The 20,505-nt window shown below is 47.6% G+C and overlaps 1 protein-coding gene across 3 annotated transcripts in view; it reads left to right on the plus strand.

Moving 5' to 3' along the window:
* Positions 1-19,415, plus strand: part of LOC146190932 (uncharacterized) — an 86,820-nt gene extending 67,405 nt beyond the window's left edge. For 2 of the 3 annotated variants that reach the window (XR_014706588.1, XR_014706589.1), the window contains 2 exons: positions 17,025-17,079; positions 19,211-19,415. Coding sequence is in view for 1 of the 3 variants with exons in the window: in XM_084601332.1 (XP_084457458.1) it covers positions 4,662-4,723; positions 17,025-17,079; positions 19,211-19,330 (237 nt within the window). In the remaining 2 variants the exon portion in view is untranslated. Of the gene's footprint in view, positions 1-4,612; positions 4,724-17,024; positions 17,080-19,210 lie in introns of those variants that run through there. The other variant, XM_084601332.1, reaches the window with a different exon arrangement.
* The last annotated feature ends 1,090 nt before the right edge of the window (positions 19,416-20,505 follow it).

Consider the following 20,505-nt stretch of genomic DNA (forward strand, 5'->3'; position numbering starts at 1 on the left):
CTGGTCGGCACCTCCGCCTTTCCTTAAGCCCATCGTCGAGGTTATACGCACGACCACTACTTACCTAAAATGCGCTGAAGAAAGTCGAATGCGCTCTCCAGTACAAATGTGGCTGATGAGGAAAACCCCCGAAGGTGGTGATGGTGATGACGGCTGTCCCCTTTTTAACGGGTCGCCTCCGCCTGCCGGCGTGGCGGAGCCAAGCTCCAGTGTGTTACCGTTATCTATGATCCGTCCTAGGATGCGGTGTGCCTAGCGGACCAATAGCTCTTCTACTTCAGTTACAAACTCGGCGACCGATGCGGTATCTCCGGGTAAGCTTCATGCTATGTTCAAGCTCAACTAAGACCAAACTGGGACTAGCCTGCCTAGCGGCAAACCTCACTTAGTATAATATTATAGCGTTGAAAGAAGACGAAGTGCGATTGCTTCGACGAAGACGATGCTGCTGCTATGACTTGCGCACGATCTGGTTCCGCAGCTGCTGCGCTGGTTCTCCTCGTTGCCCCCGTTGACCTGAGGTCTTTGTTGGCGCTACATTATTCATCGCCAAGCAGGACGTGCAGGCACTACTTTTGCATGTGCAGGTGTGTTTTCTTCCTTTCAGCTTAACATATGGACGATGCATTTTCGGGAAGAGATGCAGTGTAGTGCCTGACAAAGATGAAGCGCGATAGTTTCAATGAAGACGATGCTGCTGCTGTGACTTGCGCTCGATCTGGTTCTGCTGCTGTTGCGCTAGTTGTCCCCATTGCTCTGTTCACGGGAGGTCTCTGCTGCCGTCCGGTCTCTGTGTGTCAGGACGTGACAATATGCTATGGTTAAGCGGTGTATGACACCATGACTAGCTGAGTGATTCAGTAATTACGTGTCGTAATTAATGGTATTAGTGAATCGGGACTGAAAATCGCACTTTATGGCACGCCATCGAGTCATTTCGCTGGATAGCTTATGTCGAGTGCTGTTGCTCTGCCTAAATGTAAAACGTCATTACAATTAATTAGTTATTTGGGTTTTAAAATTGAAGTTGACGCTGCAGCATCGTCATATACTATGATTACATAGCTTATATTGTCAACGACTGCTTTACATTAGTTTGTGTTCGTAATTAATTATCAGCTGTTAAGTAACTGTGATTAAAAATTCAACCTTATGTCACAGCAAGCCATATTCGCCGCGAGATCGACCTAGAGGTGGCGCCACCGTCACTCCGGTAGTGTGGATCGGCAGCCGGCGGCGTTCGCAGAAACGCACTCTGCGTAGGTCTGCTTCCGAGTTTACGGCGGGTTTGTTGCTATGAAAACGTGTATTGTGCAGTATTTCTGCAATATTGCTGAAAAAAATCCAAGGATTTTGGCAATCCAGCAGAAGAAGAGCGAATTTTAGGAAAATAAAGCACGCAACCCCCAGTCTTCTAGATTTACTTTGCGCGTTTCTTGCGCTGTACCGCGCTCACGCGCCTGATGCTTGGGCCTGCCTAATGACAGCTTTGTTTTTCTTATCGACTTTTAAACAGTTTGCGCGTGTCTCATGCGAGTGAGACTGCCGAATTTAGTGTCAAGCCCACGCAGATACAAGGTTCGTGCTCTGACCTGTAGTACTTTAGACTGAATCGAGAAAGCCTGGTTCATTATATCGTACTTGACTCGCGGATTAGGCAGGTTAAATGTAGCACTGGCAGCGCACTGCATGGCAAGTTGCTTTAGACTGAGTGCACATCAACTCTGGCCCAGTCACGCCGACACTATACAGGAAACCTCGCCGCACAGGAAAGCTGATTGTTCACGTGTACAGCGCTAAGTGGATTGAATTTGCCTAGATGCTTTTTGCGGCCACTGTAATAGAATGTGATAGTATATTAATGCATGCGCTACTAACTGTAAATGATTTCCTGAAACCGAGGAAAGTATAAGGGATTTCTGATGTGTGTGATGTTAATATACAACGGTAAATTAGTACTGTAATTATTTTGTTTTGCAACGCCAATAAATTTCACCGTGTGAGACAACTTTTACACACTTGACAGAATTTACAATAATTAGCGAATAATTTTCAGTAACGTTAAAGTGCAAGCTACGAATTACTCGCTGCGAAGACATCGTTATAAACTGCGCATGGGCAGTGTCATGTTCTGGGAAGCAATTGTACAGGCTGAAAATTTCTTTATCCCTAATTATTTAGCAGTGACTAAATCTTATGCGAAGTAAAATATTAGGATTCCTTCCAAAACAGATGCCGGATATAAAACTATTCCGAAAGAAATAGAGGTCATTTTATCATGCGACTATAAAAATGTATTTATTCCCGAGATAAACACTGATATTTAAGCCCGCATGAAGCTGTTTTACTCCCCTTGTCAGAAACGACGAGTTTGCTCGGAAAGCAGCACTTGGATGAAAAGGGATTGTAATGGTTATAATAGGCTACCAGTAAAGTACATTAATCTAGGTGTATTATGTAATATTTAGGGTAACAATTAGGTGCAGGGAATGTTTCCCAAACATTCGAGCATTTCTCTAAAGCAAAATGTGCGCACAAAAACTTTTACAGATGCACAGAAGCATTCAACAACAACAACAAAAAAGAAAAAGAAAAATGCATATTGGCCCGCGTTTAACGCATGAAAGCGGCATCGACTATGACGGATGATTGCAGAGGCTGGTTTTGGTGTCGTTTTTTTTTTCATTATTAACACCACAATTGCCACGTGGGATTGCTTTGTGCAGTCAAATCCCACAGCAGAAAAGCGCCTTTCGAAACGGTTGTGATTGAATCTCCCGTTCTCTAAATCAGCAGTCGAGCGCCCTTACCATTGAGACACCGCGGCAGAGGTTTAAAAGCAAAAGAAAAAAAAGAAAAAAAAAAGAAATGTACTCATCAAGTCTATCGTGCATACAGAAAGCATAGTAGGCATACAGTGGTCTGTTCAAACTGAATTCTGCTATATGAAGCACTCTGCGGTGGCATATGTTTTAGTAGCTGCGGTATTCCAAACAGAAACGGGAATATGCGATTTCTGAGCGTTCGCATTAACTTTTATTGACGGCAGCGACCTGTTTTGCTTTGACACGGCGGTAACGACAGTACCACTTCGTTTGAGATATTGCATGTCAAAAGATCTCAAGCGCCGAAGACCGCAATGGATGATGTCCTTATCCAAGCGTGACATGCTTGATACGGAGAAGTATATATTTTTTAATGAAGCGTGGGGTTATAGACTGTTCATATTTATTTTGCAAGAGGGATATAGGTAAGCAAAAGCACACAGGAACGGCGAAACAAGCAAAAACACTCCTGTACACGCCGCATGCGCGCGCGTAAATCACTGCGGGCTGGCACGCGACGAGAAAACGCATCCACACTGAGTAGGTTTCGCCGCTGAGCCGCAAGGTGGCGACTCTGCTCGATCTCGAGGCCAATACCGTTGAAAAGGTTTAGATGATAACGTCCAAAAATATTTATCATCATACAGCTACACTTCATCTTTCATGTAATCGGTATTAAATCCCTGAATTTTTCTGCGTTTCATTTATAGCTTACATTTGCTGTTAACAAAGAGATAGCCGATTAGTTTTTTGTTCTGCTTTCAAAGATAGGAAACACCATGAAGAGCCTTCCATGCGTTGCAAGGTGCTTTGCGTTCATATAATGTGATGCAGAAAGCATCCACTAAGAGTATTTGTTTTTCACTTTGCTTCTATAGGGTTCGCCCTCCTGTTGAGGCCTTAAGTTCTATTTTGATAGGGCGTTTTCTTTACAATTTAGGGCTTTCAGTATATGAAGGAGGTGAGTCGATGGGCGACGGGCGGGGCCTTCTGAAGGATGTAGGTGGGTGGTAAGTGTCGAGCGGTTCCTGTAGCATTGTGGTGGGTTAGTGATAGTTGGTGGCAGCTTTTGGACAGCGAAGTTTGATGAAGGGGAAATTGGGGTGTCTGGGTGGCTAGTGGTTTCTGGAGGAGTTCAGGAGGGTGAACGGTTGAGTTTCTGGATGGCGGAGGGAGGTTGTTTATTAGTGGATAAATATTCTGGAGGAGCAGGCAGGCAGTTAGTGAGCCTTTCGGAGGATTATGTTCTGCGTCATGTGTTCGATTTTGGAGTGGAAGACAAATGTGTGTGTATGTATGTGTAGTGGGGGGGGGGGGGGCGGTGGTAGGGGCTTCCTCGAGTGTGGCGGTGACATTACACAAAACCAGACTGATATGTTTCGCCCATGTTACGCTGAAGAATTCCAAATAAATCTTATGTTGAACGGAGGTTTGCCCTCCTCGCTCTCCTAAGCGACGTTGATTAGGGGCATATATTTTTCTTCTAATATCGCGACTTGCACAACTGCTCACAAGAAATTGAAGTGAATTTATAATTCGTCCATCATAAATAGCGAAATTTGTAACACCCAGAAATTCTTTGGACGGAGCTTGTTTAATAATAATGAATTCTGAGTTCGCAGCGCGACGCGGCCTCCTAAATGATGACTTAACGGCAGCGATACATTAACATGGGGCTGCATAACAATTAAAAAAAAAAGTAGAATAATTAGAGACTGTTTATGGAAGCCTTATAGCTGAATGCAAATTCGAAACAGATTGATTGAAGAATCTTCACGACTTGTTCAGTCTACGTCATTCCTATAGCCAAACACGGTTCTGCAGTTTCTGCAAATTATGTACATGAGTCGCTGGGGACTTTTCTTCTTGGCCTTGACTTCATTGCTTATTTCCTCTGAGTGAGTATAGCGCAGTTGCAAGTATTTGCAGTGCAAGTATTTCGATGACACGATCGTTTTTACCCACTGTGCCATACCCGTGCTAGGCGAAAGTTCTGGAGGCCATTTGATCGATTGTGTAAAGATTGCAAACTAAGCGCTGCAACGTGGGGGCTACAATCGTCACGTAGCCAGCAGCTCATAGCGTCCATGAAGCCGCGCGTAACTATGCCCATCTTTGAAGAGCCTTCCCGAATGCAGTTTTCAAGCATTTTATTTATTTGTTTTGTAGAAGAATGTTTTATTTATGACGTCGCGGACGGCGAGGAAGGGGGGGATCCAGACCAGCACGATCTGCGCGATAGCAATGCGACAGACTGCTTCTTCTTCAGGGTTTAACGAGGGACCCGTCCCTCCTCCCCCTCTAGAGGAAAAGGAGCCTGCCCGGTGACTTCAGGGGATGAAGATACAATGGGGTCGTAGAACGGCTTAAGGCGCTGCATATGTACAGTCACGGCCGGCGCGCTCGTGCTCTCCCTCGAGACCGGCCGTACGTGGTACCGTCTCACGACCGTGGCGCCGCAAATCGGTAGATGGCGCAAGCGGCTCAACAGTGCAATTCATTGGTGAAGCACGCTCAGCGACACGGAAGGGTGATGGTACTTGAAAATGTGTTTTGTTGTTTGATTGATTGATAAACTTTAATAGGGAAAATTGGGGGTTAGGGGGAGTGAGTTAGGAAAGAGCAGTGGTCGGAAGTCCTCTATCCAGGAGTCCGTTGGTCTCAGCAGCGGCTCTGATTCGCTGCACCAGCATGAGCGGATGCTGTGCGTCCGAGTCGGCTAGAAGGTCCTCCCACTGCTCAGGACTAAGGCTATTTATTGTGGGCATTATGGGGCTTGAACTACATCCCCATGTTGTGTGGTATAGTTTTGTTGAGAGGACGGGGCTGCCGGATGGAACCCATAGCCACAGGTGTGAGCCGGGATCGAAGTGCGGTGCATAATTCATTTGATCGGTGTCATGGCGATGTTTTTGACGCCAATGAGAGTCGGCCGTGAACGACCGGACAATCTGGCGGCACTTTTCGGCGTGCTGTGCAGCTTCGGTCACTGTGGTACATTAAGATGCGTCAGGTTTGTAGGGCAGGACAGTATGAAGGGGAGCGAATGGATGCCAACCTTAATGCAAAAAGAACGGAGAGAAACTCGTGCTTGATTACGTAGGAGTGTTGTACGCGCAGGTGATATAAGGAAGGACAATGTCCCACTTCATGTGGTTGGACCCAGCGTACTTCGCGATAATATCACCGAGGGTGCGATTAAATCAATGCCGTTTAATTGAGTGCGATGGGGGGCCAGTTAGTTAAGGTTTTCAATAAGGCCGTTTGTTTGCGGGTGGTATAGGTGGTGCAAGTCCGGTGAATGATATTGCACTGAGCGAGCAGGGCTTGAACGCCCTCAGGTAAGAAAGCACGGCCTCTATCGCTCAGCAATTAACGAGGAGTACCGTGGCGGCGAATAAAGTTCTTCAATAAAAAAAAACAAAAAAAAAAAAACGCCCACATCTCGGGCTGTAGCAGCTGGCTGGGAGAGCGGCGGTTTCTGCATATCGCGTCAGGTGGTCGACGGCGGCATTGACCCAGCGATTGCCATCAGCTGTGCACAGAAGAGGGCCATAGAGTTCAATACCAATGCAGTCGAAGGGTCTAACCGGACACGAGAGGCTGTAACTCGCCAGCCGAATGGTGACAGGCGGGTCTACTTGAGAACCGAGTTGTAGATTCCGCGCCAATAGTAGCGAATACGGACTCGAGTGTACGTCTTGAAAACTCCGGCGTGAACGTACTGTGGATCAGGGTGGAAAGCTGTACATATTTGAGTCATTAGATGACGCGTAATCACGAGGACCCCTTTCCGTCCACTTTAGTTATAGTTGCACCGGTAAAGGAGATTATCCTGAATCTCATGGTGGGAAGCTTCGCGGCGAAGGGTGCCTGAAAGGGTAATCGCGAAAGGGTTGAAGAGGTAGGCAAGAAAAGAGGCAGTCTATGGATCCTTTCGTTGTTCGGCGGGCATGTCACTGACGTAGAGCGAAGGTGCCGTGGAGTCCAAGACAGGCTGGCGAGCTTGGCTGGAAGTAGCGAGCAAGAGAAAGCATCGGCGTCTTGATTCTTGCGACCAGATTGTTAAATAACACAGATATTATATTATTGCAGCAGAGCCCACCGTGCCAAGTGTCCGGAGGAATCGTTGAGTGATGAAAGCCATCAGAGTGCATGATCGTCTGTGACCGCATCAAAAGGACAGCGTCAAAAGAAAGGACTGCTTCTTTTTCGTCAGCGTGTAACGAGGGGCTCGTGTCTATATATATATATATATATATTGGCGCCGCCATGTGGCGAGCTCGGGAGACTGGCACGCGCTCGTCTTCTTCGCTCTCGGTGCTCGCCCCGCCAGTCGGTTCCGTGCCTGACATTGCCGGTGCTTTTACTTAGTCCTAGTAAACCTGCTGAACCAGTTTCACTGGCTTCTGTGACATTTTTGGTGGAGGTGCTGGGTAGATCCCATGTACGAAGAGCCTCTGGCTGCCCCCTACGCCCATCTACACACCGTGGACACGACACCTGTGCACAAGGCGAGACGTCGCTTGAGAGGCTTAGCACCCGAGTGTGGTCCTTTTGTTCTCCCGCCGCGAACCACGATGACTACAGCGGCAATTCAGACCACCACTCAGCTTTCCGTGAGTGCCCAGCAGCTGATCTGCCATACTCCACGTATGCCCACGCCGTTTCATGGCGACAAGTTCGAAGACGTTGAGGACTGGCTGACCAGCTACGACCGGGTCGCTGTGTTTAATGCGTGGGACGAGGAGCGAAAATTGCACAATGTTTATTTCGCACTAGAAGACGCCGCCAAGATGTGGTTCGAAAACCATGAGGCTACCATTTCCACCTGGCAGGATTTCCGGCTGCAGCTGCTCGCAACATTCGGCAACGATACAAGAAAAGAGATGGCCGAACTCGCTCTACAGTCCCGAGCACAGCGGCCTAATGAAAGCGTCGCCATGTTCGTGGAAGAAATGACTCGTCTTTTCAACCGGGCGGATCCGTCCATGTCGGAGGCAAAGAAGGTGCGCTACCTTATGCAAGGCGTCAAGGAGCAGCTGTTCGTTGGCCTTGTACGTGACCCTCCACGTATTGTTGCTGATTTTACGAAAGAAGCAACAAGCATCGAGCGTGCCTTGAATCAGCGATTTGTACATTTTGATCGCTCTGCAAACATCGCTGCCGTAGACTTCCGCTTGCCAATGGCCGGAAACGACAGGGAAGCCCTTCGCGAACTTATCCGAAGCATCGTGCGCGAAGAGCTGCAAAAGCTGCCCTCTCTCGAACAACATCCACGTGTTGGGGGCATCTCGGATATTGTGCGCGAAGAGCTCCGCCAAGCAGTACCATCAGTACCGTCGCCCCAGCCGCCTGCGCCACAGATCATGACGTACAGCGACGTGTTGCGTACCCCTGCGCCTGAACCATTGGCACCCTGCAACCCTGCTCCTCCCGCTCGTCCTCCACCCCAATATCCAGTTTCGACTGGGGTGCCTGAAGCGCGACCACCCATTCGCAAAGCACACGCGTGGCGCACGCCGAACAATCTGCCTTTGTGCTTTCACTGCGGCGAAGCCGGTCACGTTCTGCGCCACTGCCCGTACCGACGGATGGGCTTGCGCGGATTTTCCCCGGATGCCCCTCGGCCGCGCTATGGCGAACGACCTCGGGACATCGACCAATACCTCAGCGACCACGTCCCACCTGCGTCCCTCCAGCGACGCCAGTCCAGGTCACCACCGCCGAGACAGTTTTCCACCAGCCGCCGTTCTTTCCTCAGGCAGTCCCCAAGTCCGCACCGGGAAAACTGAAGACGGCGACCCTCGGGGGTAGGGCCGCCGTCGATGGACACTACGACCAACATCCTCCGCTCACCGATTCGATCACACAGACCGACCTCCGACCCTTCGCTCCGACGAACAATCCGACCACTTTTCGACGATCGCCGAAGCTTTCCTCCGACGCCCCCAATCGACGCACCGCACGACCAACGAGTCCGACGACCTTCCGACGATCACAGAAGCTTACCTTCGACGCCGTAATTCGACGCAACGAACGACCCGTCAGCCCGACGATCCCTGACACGCCGCACTTTGTCGACGGTGAGCTGCATTCCGCCGAGATACCGATCGTCGTTGATAACCACAACACGACTGCCCTTGTAGATACCGGCGCTGATTTTTGCGTTATGAGTCATGGCCTTGCTACCATTCTGCGAAAAGTCCTGACTCCTTGGCACGGAGCCTCGATAAGGACAGCCAGAGGGCATGTGGTAACGCCGCTCGGAGTGTGCACCGCTCGCGTCGAGATTCACCACGTAACTTTCTCGTGTTGCTTTGTTGTGCTAGCAGAGTGCTCCAAGGACCTGATTCTCGGCCTTGATTTTCTTAGAGAAAACGACGCAGTCATCGACCTCCGTGACTTCATGGTGACTTGCTCCACTCACCGCGCAATTTCCGACGAGTACAGACAGCACAGCGACGACTACACAGACATGCCAATTTTCCGAGTGTGCGACGACCATGTCACTCTACCTCCACGCACCAGCTTGTTTGTTACAGTGCAGTGCGACAACCCCCCCGCCTTGCAAGGCCTCGCGGAAACGAACGTGAATTTATTGTTGAGCCTACAAGTCTGCGTCGCTCGGGGGATCTTTGCCTTGAGAAATAAACGAACTGAACTTCTTTTAACGAACTTTAGTGCCGAATACCGCCATTTACCACAAGGTACAGCTATTGCTTATTTTGACGAAGTCAGTGCGCCATCCGCCCATTGCGCCCTTTCTCTTGCCAACGAGAACCCTCCCGAGAGCACTGGACATACTGTTCAAACTGACGTGAACCCAGCTTTGTCTCTTACCCAGAAACGCCGCCTTCAAGCAATTCTAGACACTTACCGTGACTGCTTTGCCGTCACTTCCAAAGTGAAACAGACGTCAGTGACCAAACATCGAATTATAGTTGATCCCACCGAGCGCCCTATCCGCCAACACCCCTACCGAGTATCGCCGAAAGAACGAGAGGCTATTCGGGCGCAAGTTGATGAAATGCTCCGCGATGATGTGATCCAGCCGTTCACAAGTCCATGGGCCTCACCAGTTGTGCTGGTCGCTAAAAAGGACGGAGCACTCAGATTCTGCGTCGACTATAGGAGGCTTAACAAAATTACGAAAAAGGACGTCTATCCATTGCCTCGAATCGATGACTCGTTCGACCGACTTCGCCACGCCCGATACTTTTCATCGCTCGATCTACGCAGTGGGTACTGGCAGATCGAAGTCGATGAACGTGATCGAGAGAAAACCGCATTCATTTCTCCTGACGGACTGTACGAATTTAAGGTGCTTCCCTTCGGTTTGTGTTCCGCTCCCGCAACCTTTCAAAGAATGATGGACACTGTCCTAGCCGGCCTGAAATGGCAGACGTGCCTCGTCTACCTTGACGACGTTGTCATTTTCTCTGCGACCTACGAAGAGCACCTCAAACGATTGACGGCCGTGCTAAATGCCATCCGCGGGGCCGGACTCTCACTAAAACCAGAAAAATGCCACTTTGCATTCCAACAGCTCAAGTTCCTGGGTCACGTCGTGAGTGCTGAGGGAATTAGCCCTGATCCAGAGAAGACGGCTGCCGTAGCTGCTTTCCCGACCCCCACTGATAAAAGTTCCGTGCGTCGGTTTTTGGGCCTCTGTGCATATTACAGGAGATTTGTGCACGACTTCTCCCGAATAGCGGAACCATTGACTCGTCTAACAAAGGACGACCAGCCTTTCATCTGGGCCGACGAGCAGCAAAGGGCCTTCGAGGAGCTTCGCAAGCGCCTTCAAACAACGCCCGTACTTGGCCACTTCGACGAGGAGGCCGACACAGAATTGCTTACCGACGCCAGTAACGTTGGTCTCGGTGCAGTTCTCGTTCAGTGGCAAGAAGGCGTTGAGCGGGTGATTGCTTACGCCAGCCGCACCCTGTCTCGTTCCGAAGCGAATTATTCTACGACCGAAAAGGAGTGCCTTGCAGTTGTGTGGGCGGTAACAAAATTTCGGCCGTATTTGTATGGTCGGCCGTTTAGAGCGGTCAGCGACCACCACTCACTCTGTTGGTTAGCGAACCTTAAAGATCCTTCGGGCAGGTTAGCCCGCTGGAGTCTCCGCTTACAGGAGTTCAACGTCACTATTGTGTACAAGTCCGGCAAGAAACACAGTGACGCTGACTGCCTATCCCGAGACCCTATCCCGTGTTCTTCAAGTGAAACAGAAGACGTCACGCAAGCAGAACGACGACAGGCCACGCGTGAAAAGGCGAGGCGGCGATGAGGCGGTTCCTTCAAAGTAATCGATGAGGGGCCGCAGTTCGGTGTCGTCTCGCTGCTGTTGAGCAAGATCTGGCGTCGAGAAAGCGCCGAGAAAGACGGAGTCTTCTGTTTCACTTGAAGAACACGGGATAGGGTCTCGGGATAGGCAGTCAGCGTCACTGTGTTTCTTGCCGGACTTCGTCTTTCTCGGCGCTTTCTCGACGCCAGATCTTGCTCAACAGCAGCGAGACGACACCGAACTGCGGCCCCTCATCGATTACCTCGAAGGAACCGCCTCATCGCCGCCTCGCCTTTTCACGCGTGGCCTGTCGTCGTTCTGCTTGCGTGACGGCGTCCTCTACAAGAAAAACTACGCTTCCACAGACATTCAGTATCTGCTGGTTGTCCCAACGCCGCTCCGTACCGACGTTTTGCAGGCATGCCACGACGAGCTTTCTGCCGGACATCTCGGTTTTTCGCGCACCTTGGCACGAGTACGACAAAAGTACTACTGGCCCAAGCTTGCCGCTATGGTTCAGCGCTATGTTAGGACGTGCCGTGATTGCCAACGTCGGAAGATACCACCTGTCAAGCCGGCCGGTCTGCTGCAGCCTATTGTTCCTCCGCGAGTACCTTTTCACCAAGTCGGTATGGACCTGCTCGGGCCATTTCCTATTTCATCATTGGGCAACAGGTACATTATAGTTGCCACAGATTATCTGACCCGCTATTGTGAGACGAAAGCTCTTCCCAACGGCACGTCTACTGATATTGCGAACTTTTTCATCTTTAATCTGGTCCTTCGTCACGGTGCCCCTGCGATCGTTTAAACTGACAGAGGCACGCGGCATTTACTTCAGCTCTAACCCAGGAAGTGATGCGGCTCAGTGGCACTTGTCATCGCAGAACAACAGCTTACCACCCTCAGACGAATGGCCTTACTGAGCGACTTAATAAGACGATCGCCGATATGCTTTCTATGTACGTCGACGAAGATCATAAGAACTGGGACCAGATACTACCGTATGCAACATTTGCGTAAACACCGCAGTCCAGGAAACGACCCGCTTTACACCGTTTCGTTTGGTGTACGGTCGCGAAGCTGTCACCATGCTGGATGCAATGCTACTGCCAGATGTTGCCCACCCATCGATTGCCGGTGCTGACCAATTCGTCCAGCATGCCGAGGCCACTCGCCAGCTGGCTAGACTGAGAGTCCGGACACAGCAAGTTAAAGATGCTCGACGGTATAACCTTCGTCACAGGGAGGTAATTTACAACCCTGGCGATCAGGTTTGGGTGTGGACACCTGTTCGCCAGCGGGGTCGCTCCGAGAAGCTTCTGCGCCGCTACTTCGGCCCGTACGAAGTACAACGCAAAATCAGCGACGTCACCTACGAAGTGGCCCCGCAAGGAACTGTTCGCTCATCCCGACGGCAAGCACAATCGGAAGTCGTACATGTCGCCAGGATGAAGTCCTTCTACTCCCGCTAGGTCAAGCTACATGTGTTTTTTTTTTCTTTGCTTCGTTTAACTACTTGATGTGAACGCGCATCCTCGCCGATTACGGTTATCCTCGACCTCGCCACTCGGCACCGGGACGATGCCTTTTCTACCGGGAGGGGCAATGCCGCAATGTTATCGTACTGGCGCCGCCATGTGGCGAGCTCGGGAGACTGGCACGCGCTCGTCTTCTTCGCTCTCGGTGCTCGCCCCGCCAGTCGGTTCCGTGCCTGACATTGCCGGTGCTTTTACTTAGTCCTAGTAAACCTGCTGAACCAGTTTCACTGGCTTCTGTGACAATATAAAGGAAAGAAGCCAACAGTGGGCGACGCCAAGGAAAGCGTTGGGGATGGTACTGTATGTCTTCTTTTTTAAATGTTTACTTGGATAATCACAGAAATTAGTAATGTAATCTGTTAAGGGGAAAGATAATTAGACACAAAGTAGAAGAAAAAACAACGTGCCGATGGTGGGATCCGAACCCACGACCTCCGAATAACGCGTCCGGTGCTCTTCCAATCACAGTTGCACAAATCATAGGCTAGCCGCGCGTTATCTTGGGCCGAGAAGCGGCGAGCCACGTTTCTTTAGAACCACAGATAAAGCGTGGCGTGCGTGCAATGTGTACAACTGTAAGTGACGTCAACACGGGGGCGTGACTTTTAGGCGCTCAGTTGCCGCAAGAAGCCCGTTGCACGCGTCTGGAGAGCTGAGTTTGTGAGCGCTGCAGTTCTCCGCACAATTAAGTTTTCATAAAACGAACAATGGATATCGCGTTGACTCGTGATTCTCTACAATTTCCAAATTATAATCATGCACCGAATTGCAATACTTAAAAGATAATTAACGAATTTAAGGTAATTATTCCACTGAAGAGCACATCTAACCGGTTTTATAGAACGCGTCCAGACCCTTGATAACTTCTTACAACAAAAATAATTTTACCTCTAAAAGTCTATTTTTTAAAATTACTTAGTCTTCCTTGTAACACCCTGTATATACCTATATATAGTCAAGCCTAGCGAATTTAGTAAATATAAACCGAACTGTCTTTATTTATATATTTTCAAGGTGGTTAATATAGGACTTTTTGCGAGGAACTCATGGTATGCATGCATACTCTAGCTAAGGCCTAATAAATAAGAAGTAAGAGAGTAATTTTACCGAAGAAAGGCCTTTTTTAGTTTGTGTCTAAGACAACAGAGATTGTGCTTCTGAGAGAAAACAGAATTTGTGTTGGAGCGTTTTTGAGTTGGTGTCTCAGAAAATAGGAGCAGATTGTATCAGTATGCAAATTGCGGGTCAGCGTAGAGTTTCAGTTATCACTTAAATATTTGTAGTTGTTAGTTCTGCGCAGCGGTGAAGTACCTAGGGAGTAAAAAAAAGTAAGCGGGGCTTTTTACGAGTAATACGGAAGGATACTGATTTGTCAGCATTTGTCAATATCCCCATACACTGCACCAGTTGAATATATAATCTGTTTGAAAGACAATATGACCATATATTGAGTTGTGATATCTATGTACAAAATGCAATCATCAGCAAACATCCTGATTTGCACACCCGGATTCACAACATTCACGATGTCATTGATGTGTATGACGAATAGCAGGGAACGCAGAACACTACGTTGGGACACCCCTGACATGACTGGAAAAATGGTCGAGCTGCATTCGCCAATTCTAACGTACTGTGTTCGTTTAGTAGGGTAATCAAGAATTCAGTTCACAAAAATGCCAGGTATACTAATGATTTTGAGTTTGAATATAAATTTGTTTTGGGCGCCAACCCGTCCTGTTTCGTGTCGCTTATGGTTTGAGGCTTGGATTTCAAGGTAAGGATTCAGAGAGGTTTCGGCAAAATCGATCATTTTGGGCCTTAGTTGCAGCACACTGGAAAATTTCGTTACATTGTAACTTATCTTAAAATGACCACACGTTAGCGGTTTGTCCTGAATCCATTGCGAGTTGACGTAACTTGGGGAAGGTGACGGCGTACAGGACGCAGCGCGCGCGAATCTAAGCTCACTACCAAGTGTGATCGCTGCGCAAATTGCATAGCCTTACCACAATAGAGTTCGACAGAAAATATAGCCTTACCATCACCAATTTCGACCACCATAGATTTGGAAAATATTTCGACCGATGCACAGGCTATCGGTCAAAATGTGCTGTAGAGCTTTTCTAAATAAAAAAAAATAAATACTCTCCATTGCTTCATTGATAGATTAATTTCTAGGAATGAGTCGATAGCGCAGTTAGACGTTCTGGTGACGGAAGTTTGTGTTGTACGTCCTGGTCATCTGCAATGTTAGGTATTTTCCCCCTAGCAAGCGAAACCCCTCATGCATGACAAAGAACGCATTCTCATTCTTATTTAAAAATTCTGAACCTTTGAAGTTCCCCTCTAACCAAATGCGGTCACACACTCAACACAGAGTGAACCAGTTATATTATCCAGTCTTTCTTGCACTAGGCTGTCGTTATGCTGTTCCGCCGTCGTATTATCTGCACATCGGCCTCGCCTGTCACCACTTCGCCGGCCCATGAAAGGAGCCCTCCAAGGTTGGTTGCGCTCGCTTTCTATCGCCAGGAGCCTCCTGTTCCTTCACGTCGGAATTTTCTTCTCTCAAGGCGACTCGTCTTGCACGTACAGGAGTGGTCTCTCTTTCGAACAATTCGGCATTCCCAGAACGCAAAAGTGCTCGAAGAATGCAACACAGAATACAGTCGAATTTATGCATATTATTTACAACCTCATGCAATTCGTTTGTCGTTGTTCCATATTCAGGTAGACAATTATTGGTACTTAACTCGAATGTTACGTGTCTGCTGTAAACAGATCACCGCATGGACGCGCGCTGATTTCGTGCACGAACGGTTTCCGAACACGCTTGCTGGTACTGCAACCGCCGCTCTGCTATCCTTGCGTGCGCGAGTCAACTTGTTAAGCAGTCGATTTCAGTGCCCTCTCAGTCTGTTTGTTTGGTGCCAAAGTTGTTGGTGCCACCAAGTGAAAATATTGGACACTGAAAAACAGTAAGATATTGGAGGCAATAGTGTGGATAATATGGCAAAAGGTTTGTCATAAGGCTTTTTATTCCCACTCTCTCTGATCCTACACACAAGCGCAAGCGTGAACATTTTATATTCTGCGCCTTATGCCAAGAAATAAAAATGAAGTGATTAAGCCTTCAGATACGGCAAGGAAGCTTCAGGTACTGAGAGGACAGGCAGAAATTTGTCTGTCGTTTGACTTGCGCTTTCATTCATTCATTCATTCATTCATTCATTCATTCATTCATTCATTCATTCATTCATTCATTCATTCATTCATTCATTCATTCATTCATTCATTCATTCATTCATTCATTCATTCATTCATTCATTCATTCATTCATTTATTTTATTCTTTGTTGCTTTACAACTATACGCCAACACTGTTTGGACCCGTAGCCAATGGCTGGTAGCGGGTCCCATGAAAAGGGATACCAGTATGCAGTCCCCAGTATATCCAAATAAGGGCGTTATAGTAAATCATTTTAAGGAAAATTATTCATCACTCTCGACGTTTGTAAGAATACTAACAAAAGAAAGATACATATATCACCGATTATATAAACTAAGAGCTTACAAATCAAACAACGCATAAAACATGCAGAACATATAAGCCATTAGAAACAGTTAGTACGAAATAGCTTGTCTTTTTAAAGCATCATACATATACAATACAGGAGAACAGAATAATGGACACGATACATGAGAACAAAGCTTTTCTGCAGTAGGTAGAACAATAGAAATCTATACATAAATGATGGTGTCTGTATCTGGCTGCATGCATATATTCCAGGCTGATGTCTCAGAAATGGATTAACGGGTTTAATTATAAATTCAAGGTATGACATTCATTTCAAGGTAGTGCTTTTTTATTGCAAAAGAAAAGTTGTTAGAAGTGTTTAGGTGATGTGGCAGGCTGCTCAATATTTTTACAGCTCTAAACTCTGTGATACGCTCCCCGTATACGTATCTTGTGACCACAGACACGATACACCTTCATCAAAAACAGCTTTATAATTTATACTTAGAAGAAATTTAAAAGAACAAAAACTGTCTTCCACCAGCCGCTTTCGCGAGTAACCTCTGATTCGTTAACGAGGGTTTCTGGGTGTTTATCTTGAAAGCTGTTCTAAAATGAGAATTTATCAGCAGTAAATTGATTATTTGGCGCCTGGGGTAAAACAAACAATGGCCGGTCTTGAGTTACAAAGCACGCACCACCGCTGGTTTCATGTCCGGATGTGAAAAAGTAAACACCGAAGTGTAAACGAAAATTAAAATGAGTAAAAATTGTCTTCACTGTCCCCTTAATCTCTCCTTACGTAAAGCTAACTTGAAGTTGTTTGTTTGCTTTCTGCCGCTTTAGAGAAGGGCATCCCCCAGGTTTAGGACCACCCGCTGGCTACGAGTGCCCTAATACGGTAAGTTTGATCTCCTTTGTTTCGTTTTAAAGCAGCAGCTCTAACATCCTCATTGATCGCAAAAGCCATCGACGAGGTTACCATTGTCGTGATATAAAAAAATAAAAAGACAGCCCGCCTGCAGCAGTACAAGGCCAGCGGGCGCATGTGGAAAAGGAGAGTGGCGGTTCATCGAATCGTATTTGGGAGCGGAGTAGAGGCGAGACTTTAAGCTCATCGTCCGGCGCTCGGGCTATAATCACCCTCTACGGGCGTGTTTGTGTATTTTTTCTTGCATACACGTGCCTGTTCGCGATCCCAGCAATCCAGGCGACCTGACAGCAGCAGCAGTAGTCCAGTTCGTCATCATCGTCAGCCGGACTATACCCACAGCAGGGCAAAGGCCTCTCCCATATTTCTTGAATAATCGCGTTCCGGCATTAGTTGCATTCACTTTACCCCTGCAAACTTCTGAGCTTCATCCGCACCTCCTTCATCTCCCCCCCCCCCCCCCCCCCCGCCCCCCTCAACTGTGCCGACCACGGCTACGCTTGCCTTCATTTCAAATCCGATTTGTTACCCTTAGCTACCATCGGTTATTCTCCCTTCGCGTTACATGTCCTGTCCATGCTCATTTCTTCTTGATTCCGACAAGAATGTAAATAACGAAAAATGTTCTCCCAATTCTCCACGCCTCCTATCTTTTAAAGGTCCACTGTCTACCATCCGGTCGAAAATATTTTCTTGCCCGGTGACTTTGAGGAATTCAGCCCCAGAACGTAAGGCCGCAAATTTAATTTGAAAATAGTAATTATTAGCGCAGTTACAGCCACCGCAATCACCCGATTCTCTCGTGATTCTCCTCCCGTTTCCTCGCAAAGGTTTTTCACTCTTTTGCCCGGTCGTCTAACCTCCGCAAGACAAATTCCCCTTCCTCCTCCGCGTTTGGCGGGAGGTGGGGCCATGTATACTCTGCGTGCGCGAAAATGAAACGGGCGAGGGAGCGCGCGCTGCGGCATTCATTGCATTCAGTCCAGCGTGGAGGAGAGGATGATACAGCTTTGATTTGTATTTTTGCTGCTTCGCGGCGAGCGTATTGCTGTAGCCTTTTGCACAATCTCCGGTACATGATCGAAGCATTGGGCCCCTTTGCTTAAAAAGTTATACCCGGGACAGTGGCCCTTTGATGGGCATTGTCGAGGGTAAAAATTTTAAACAAACAAGCCCAATGCTTCGATAATGTATCGGAGATAGTCTCTGCAAAACATTACAGCGGTGCGCTCGTCGGAATGCATCAAAAGTACAAAGCAAAGCTCTCTCGTGCCCCCCTTCAGAGTGTACGCTGTAAAATAAGGTATTGCGTTTCGGAATCCACCTTAAACACTTGGAAGCGGAATTCTCTACTAACTGCAACTAGCGATGGACAGAAGGTATAAACTGATCTGTACTTAATAACCCTGAGTTCTCTGGATTAATGAGTGAGAATTACATTTACTGCTTTGCAGCCATTCGAAAGGGCACCTTGTTTAGGCTTTCGTTAAATATTATTGACAGATACTTAACGCCTAACTCCTTGTGCCTAAAAGGAAATATATATGGCATATTATTGGGCCAGAAGATTTCTGTTTGCGTTGTGTACGGCTATATTATTTAACGTTCCAAAGAGACTCAGGCTATGAGGGACGCCATAATGGTCGGCTCTGAGAATTTCGACCCCATGGAGTTCTTTAATGTTCACTGATGTCGCACAGAGCGCAGTGGTGGCGTTGCGTTTCACCTTCGTAGATAAGCGACCGGCAGCAGGTTCGAACCCGTGTCCTTGGGTAAAACCAATCGAATGTCTTAACGACTGAGAAACCGTGGTAGAACATGGACGTTATAGGTTGATATAGGTTATAGGTTTTATAGGTTGATGTAAATCACAAAATATGTAGTAGCGACGAGACGCCGAATATTTGCTAAGCGAACTTTTTTTTTTTACTGCACACAACCTTCCCAAGCGTCTCAAGGAAGCATTCCATACCCGCCTGAGAAACGGGAATGACGCTGGAGTATTCTTTCATTTATATATGTTTGATGAATAAGAGTGGCTAAAAGCAGCCTGAATCTATGACTAGTTTTTTGACACTAATCTTTCCTTTGTTCCTTCCAGTGTCGCCACTATGGGCAACCATGCTGGCCTGGCTGTACATGTCGGCGAAGGAAGTACTTGTTTCCCAACTACTTGTTCTGCATTTACAACGCATATCCACTTCCACGAGGCTTCGAATAAATACCCAGCCTGCGACACATCGATAGCAATACTGAGACAATGATCTTCCATAATTTGGGCAAGAGAAGAATAAAATAATGAAAAACATCGTTACAAAGTATTACAATTCAAGCGGTACGAATTGAACACCCATAAGCTAGATGAAAGGTGTCGCCAGACAATGTTATCCACCTGGGCTGATGATTGATTTGTGTGTTTGTAGCGCACATGTATGGACACGCCCACAGTATGATATCATTCAAATCTCATTAACAACCCTGTCTTGTGCCATCAGCAGCTACATTACTCGAGACAGCTTCATTAACCTTAGCCGCCTCTCTAACTTCTGCACCCCCCCCCCCCCCCTGCATCATACACTGGTTTTCTCTTGCAATCCACTCCATTTTCCTTAATGACTGTTTCAGAGTCCGTCAAAGTATTGAAGGAATTTGACCGTTTCTTATCTTTCCTTTGCGTCACAAGCCCTGTCCCGGTTTCGACCAGGATATCATCAACTTACCTTCGTTCTCGGACCTAGTCCGCTGTTTTGCTGTTTTTTAACGTTAAACCAATACGTTTCCTTTTCATAGATGTTTGCACTGGTATCAGTTTATGTGCAATAGTTTTCGTTAGTTTCCGAGTCTGTACCCTATACGTGAGTGCTGGAAAGATAGACCTGTTATGCCATTTCGCCGTAAGGGACAATATAGTACAATGCCTTCATTATTTGAGAGTATTTAACAAATGCACTGCACGGCCTCTTCGCTTCTTCATCGGGTCGTCATGTCTGTTAGTGGCTGTAAGTTATTCCCGATCAAATATTGGTCTCATTTCCCTACTGTACTTCAGCTTTTCACACACCGCAGCTAAAACTTTCAGCGGCACCAGTGCAGGTAGCCTATATTGAAAATTGACACGTTTTGGTGTTTGGACGATGGCACAGAGATTTCACTTTAGTCGCATTATTTTGTTGCGCTCTGTTTAAGCGCAATAGGAACACATCGCGCCTACTCCTAGAAGAGGTCTTCGTGAACCATTGATGCAGCATTGCACATAACGCATCTCATAAAGACGACCGTAGTGAGCAAACAGGACGGGGCGTTACCTGGGATGGACTTGGAGCGAGATATGATAGAAAAGCCCGAATACAAGCATACCAAGCGTCATATTTTATCTGGCAGAGAATGCTCACGTTA

This window comes from Amblyomma maculatum, chromosome 4, assembly GCF_055883805.1.
Source record: "Amblyomma maculatum isolate TAMU_Amacu chromosome 4, ASM5588380v1, whole genome shotgun sequence".
Lineage (NCBI taxonomy): Eukaryota > Metazoa > Arthropoda > Arachnida > Ixodida > Ixodidae > Amblyomma > Amblyomma maculatum.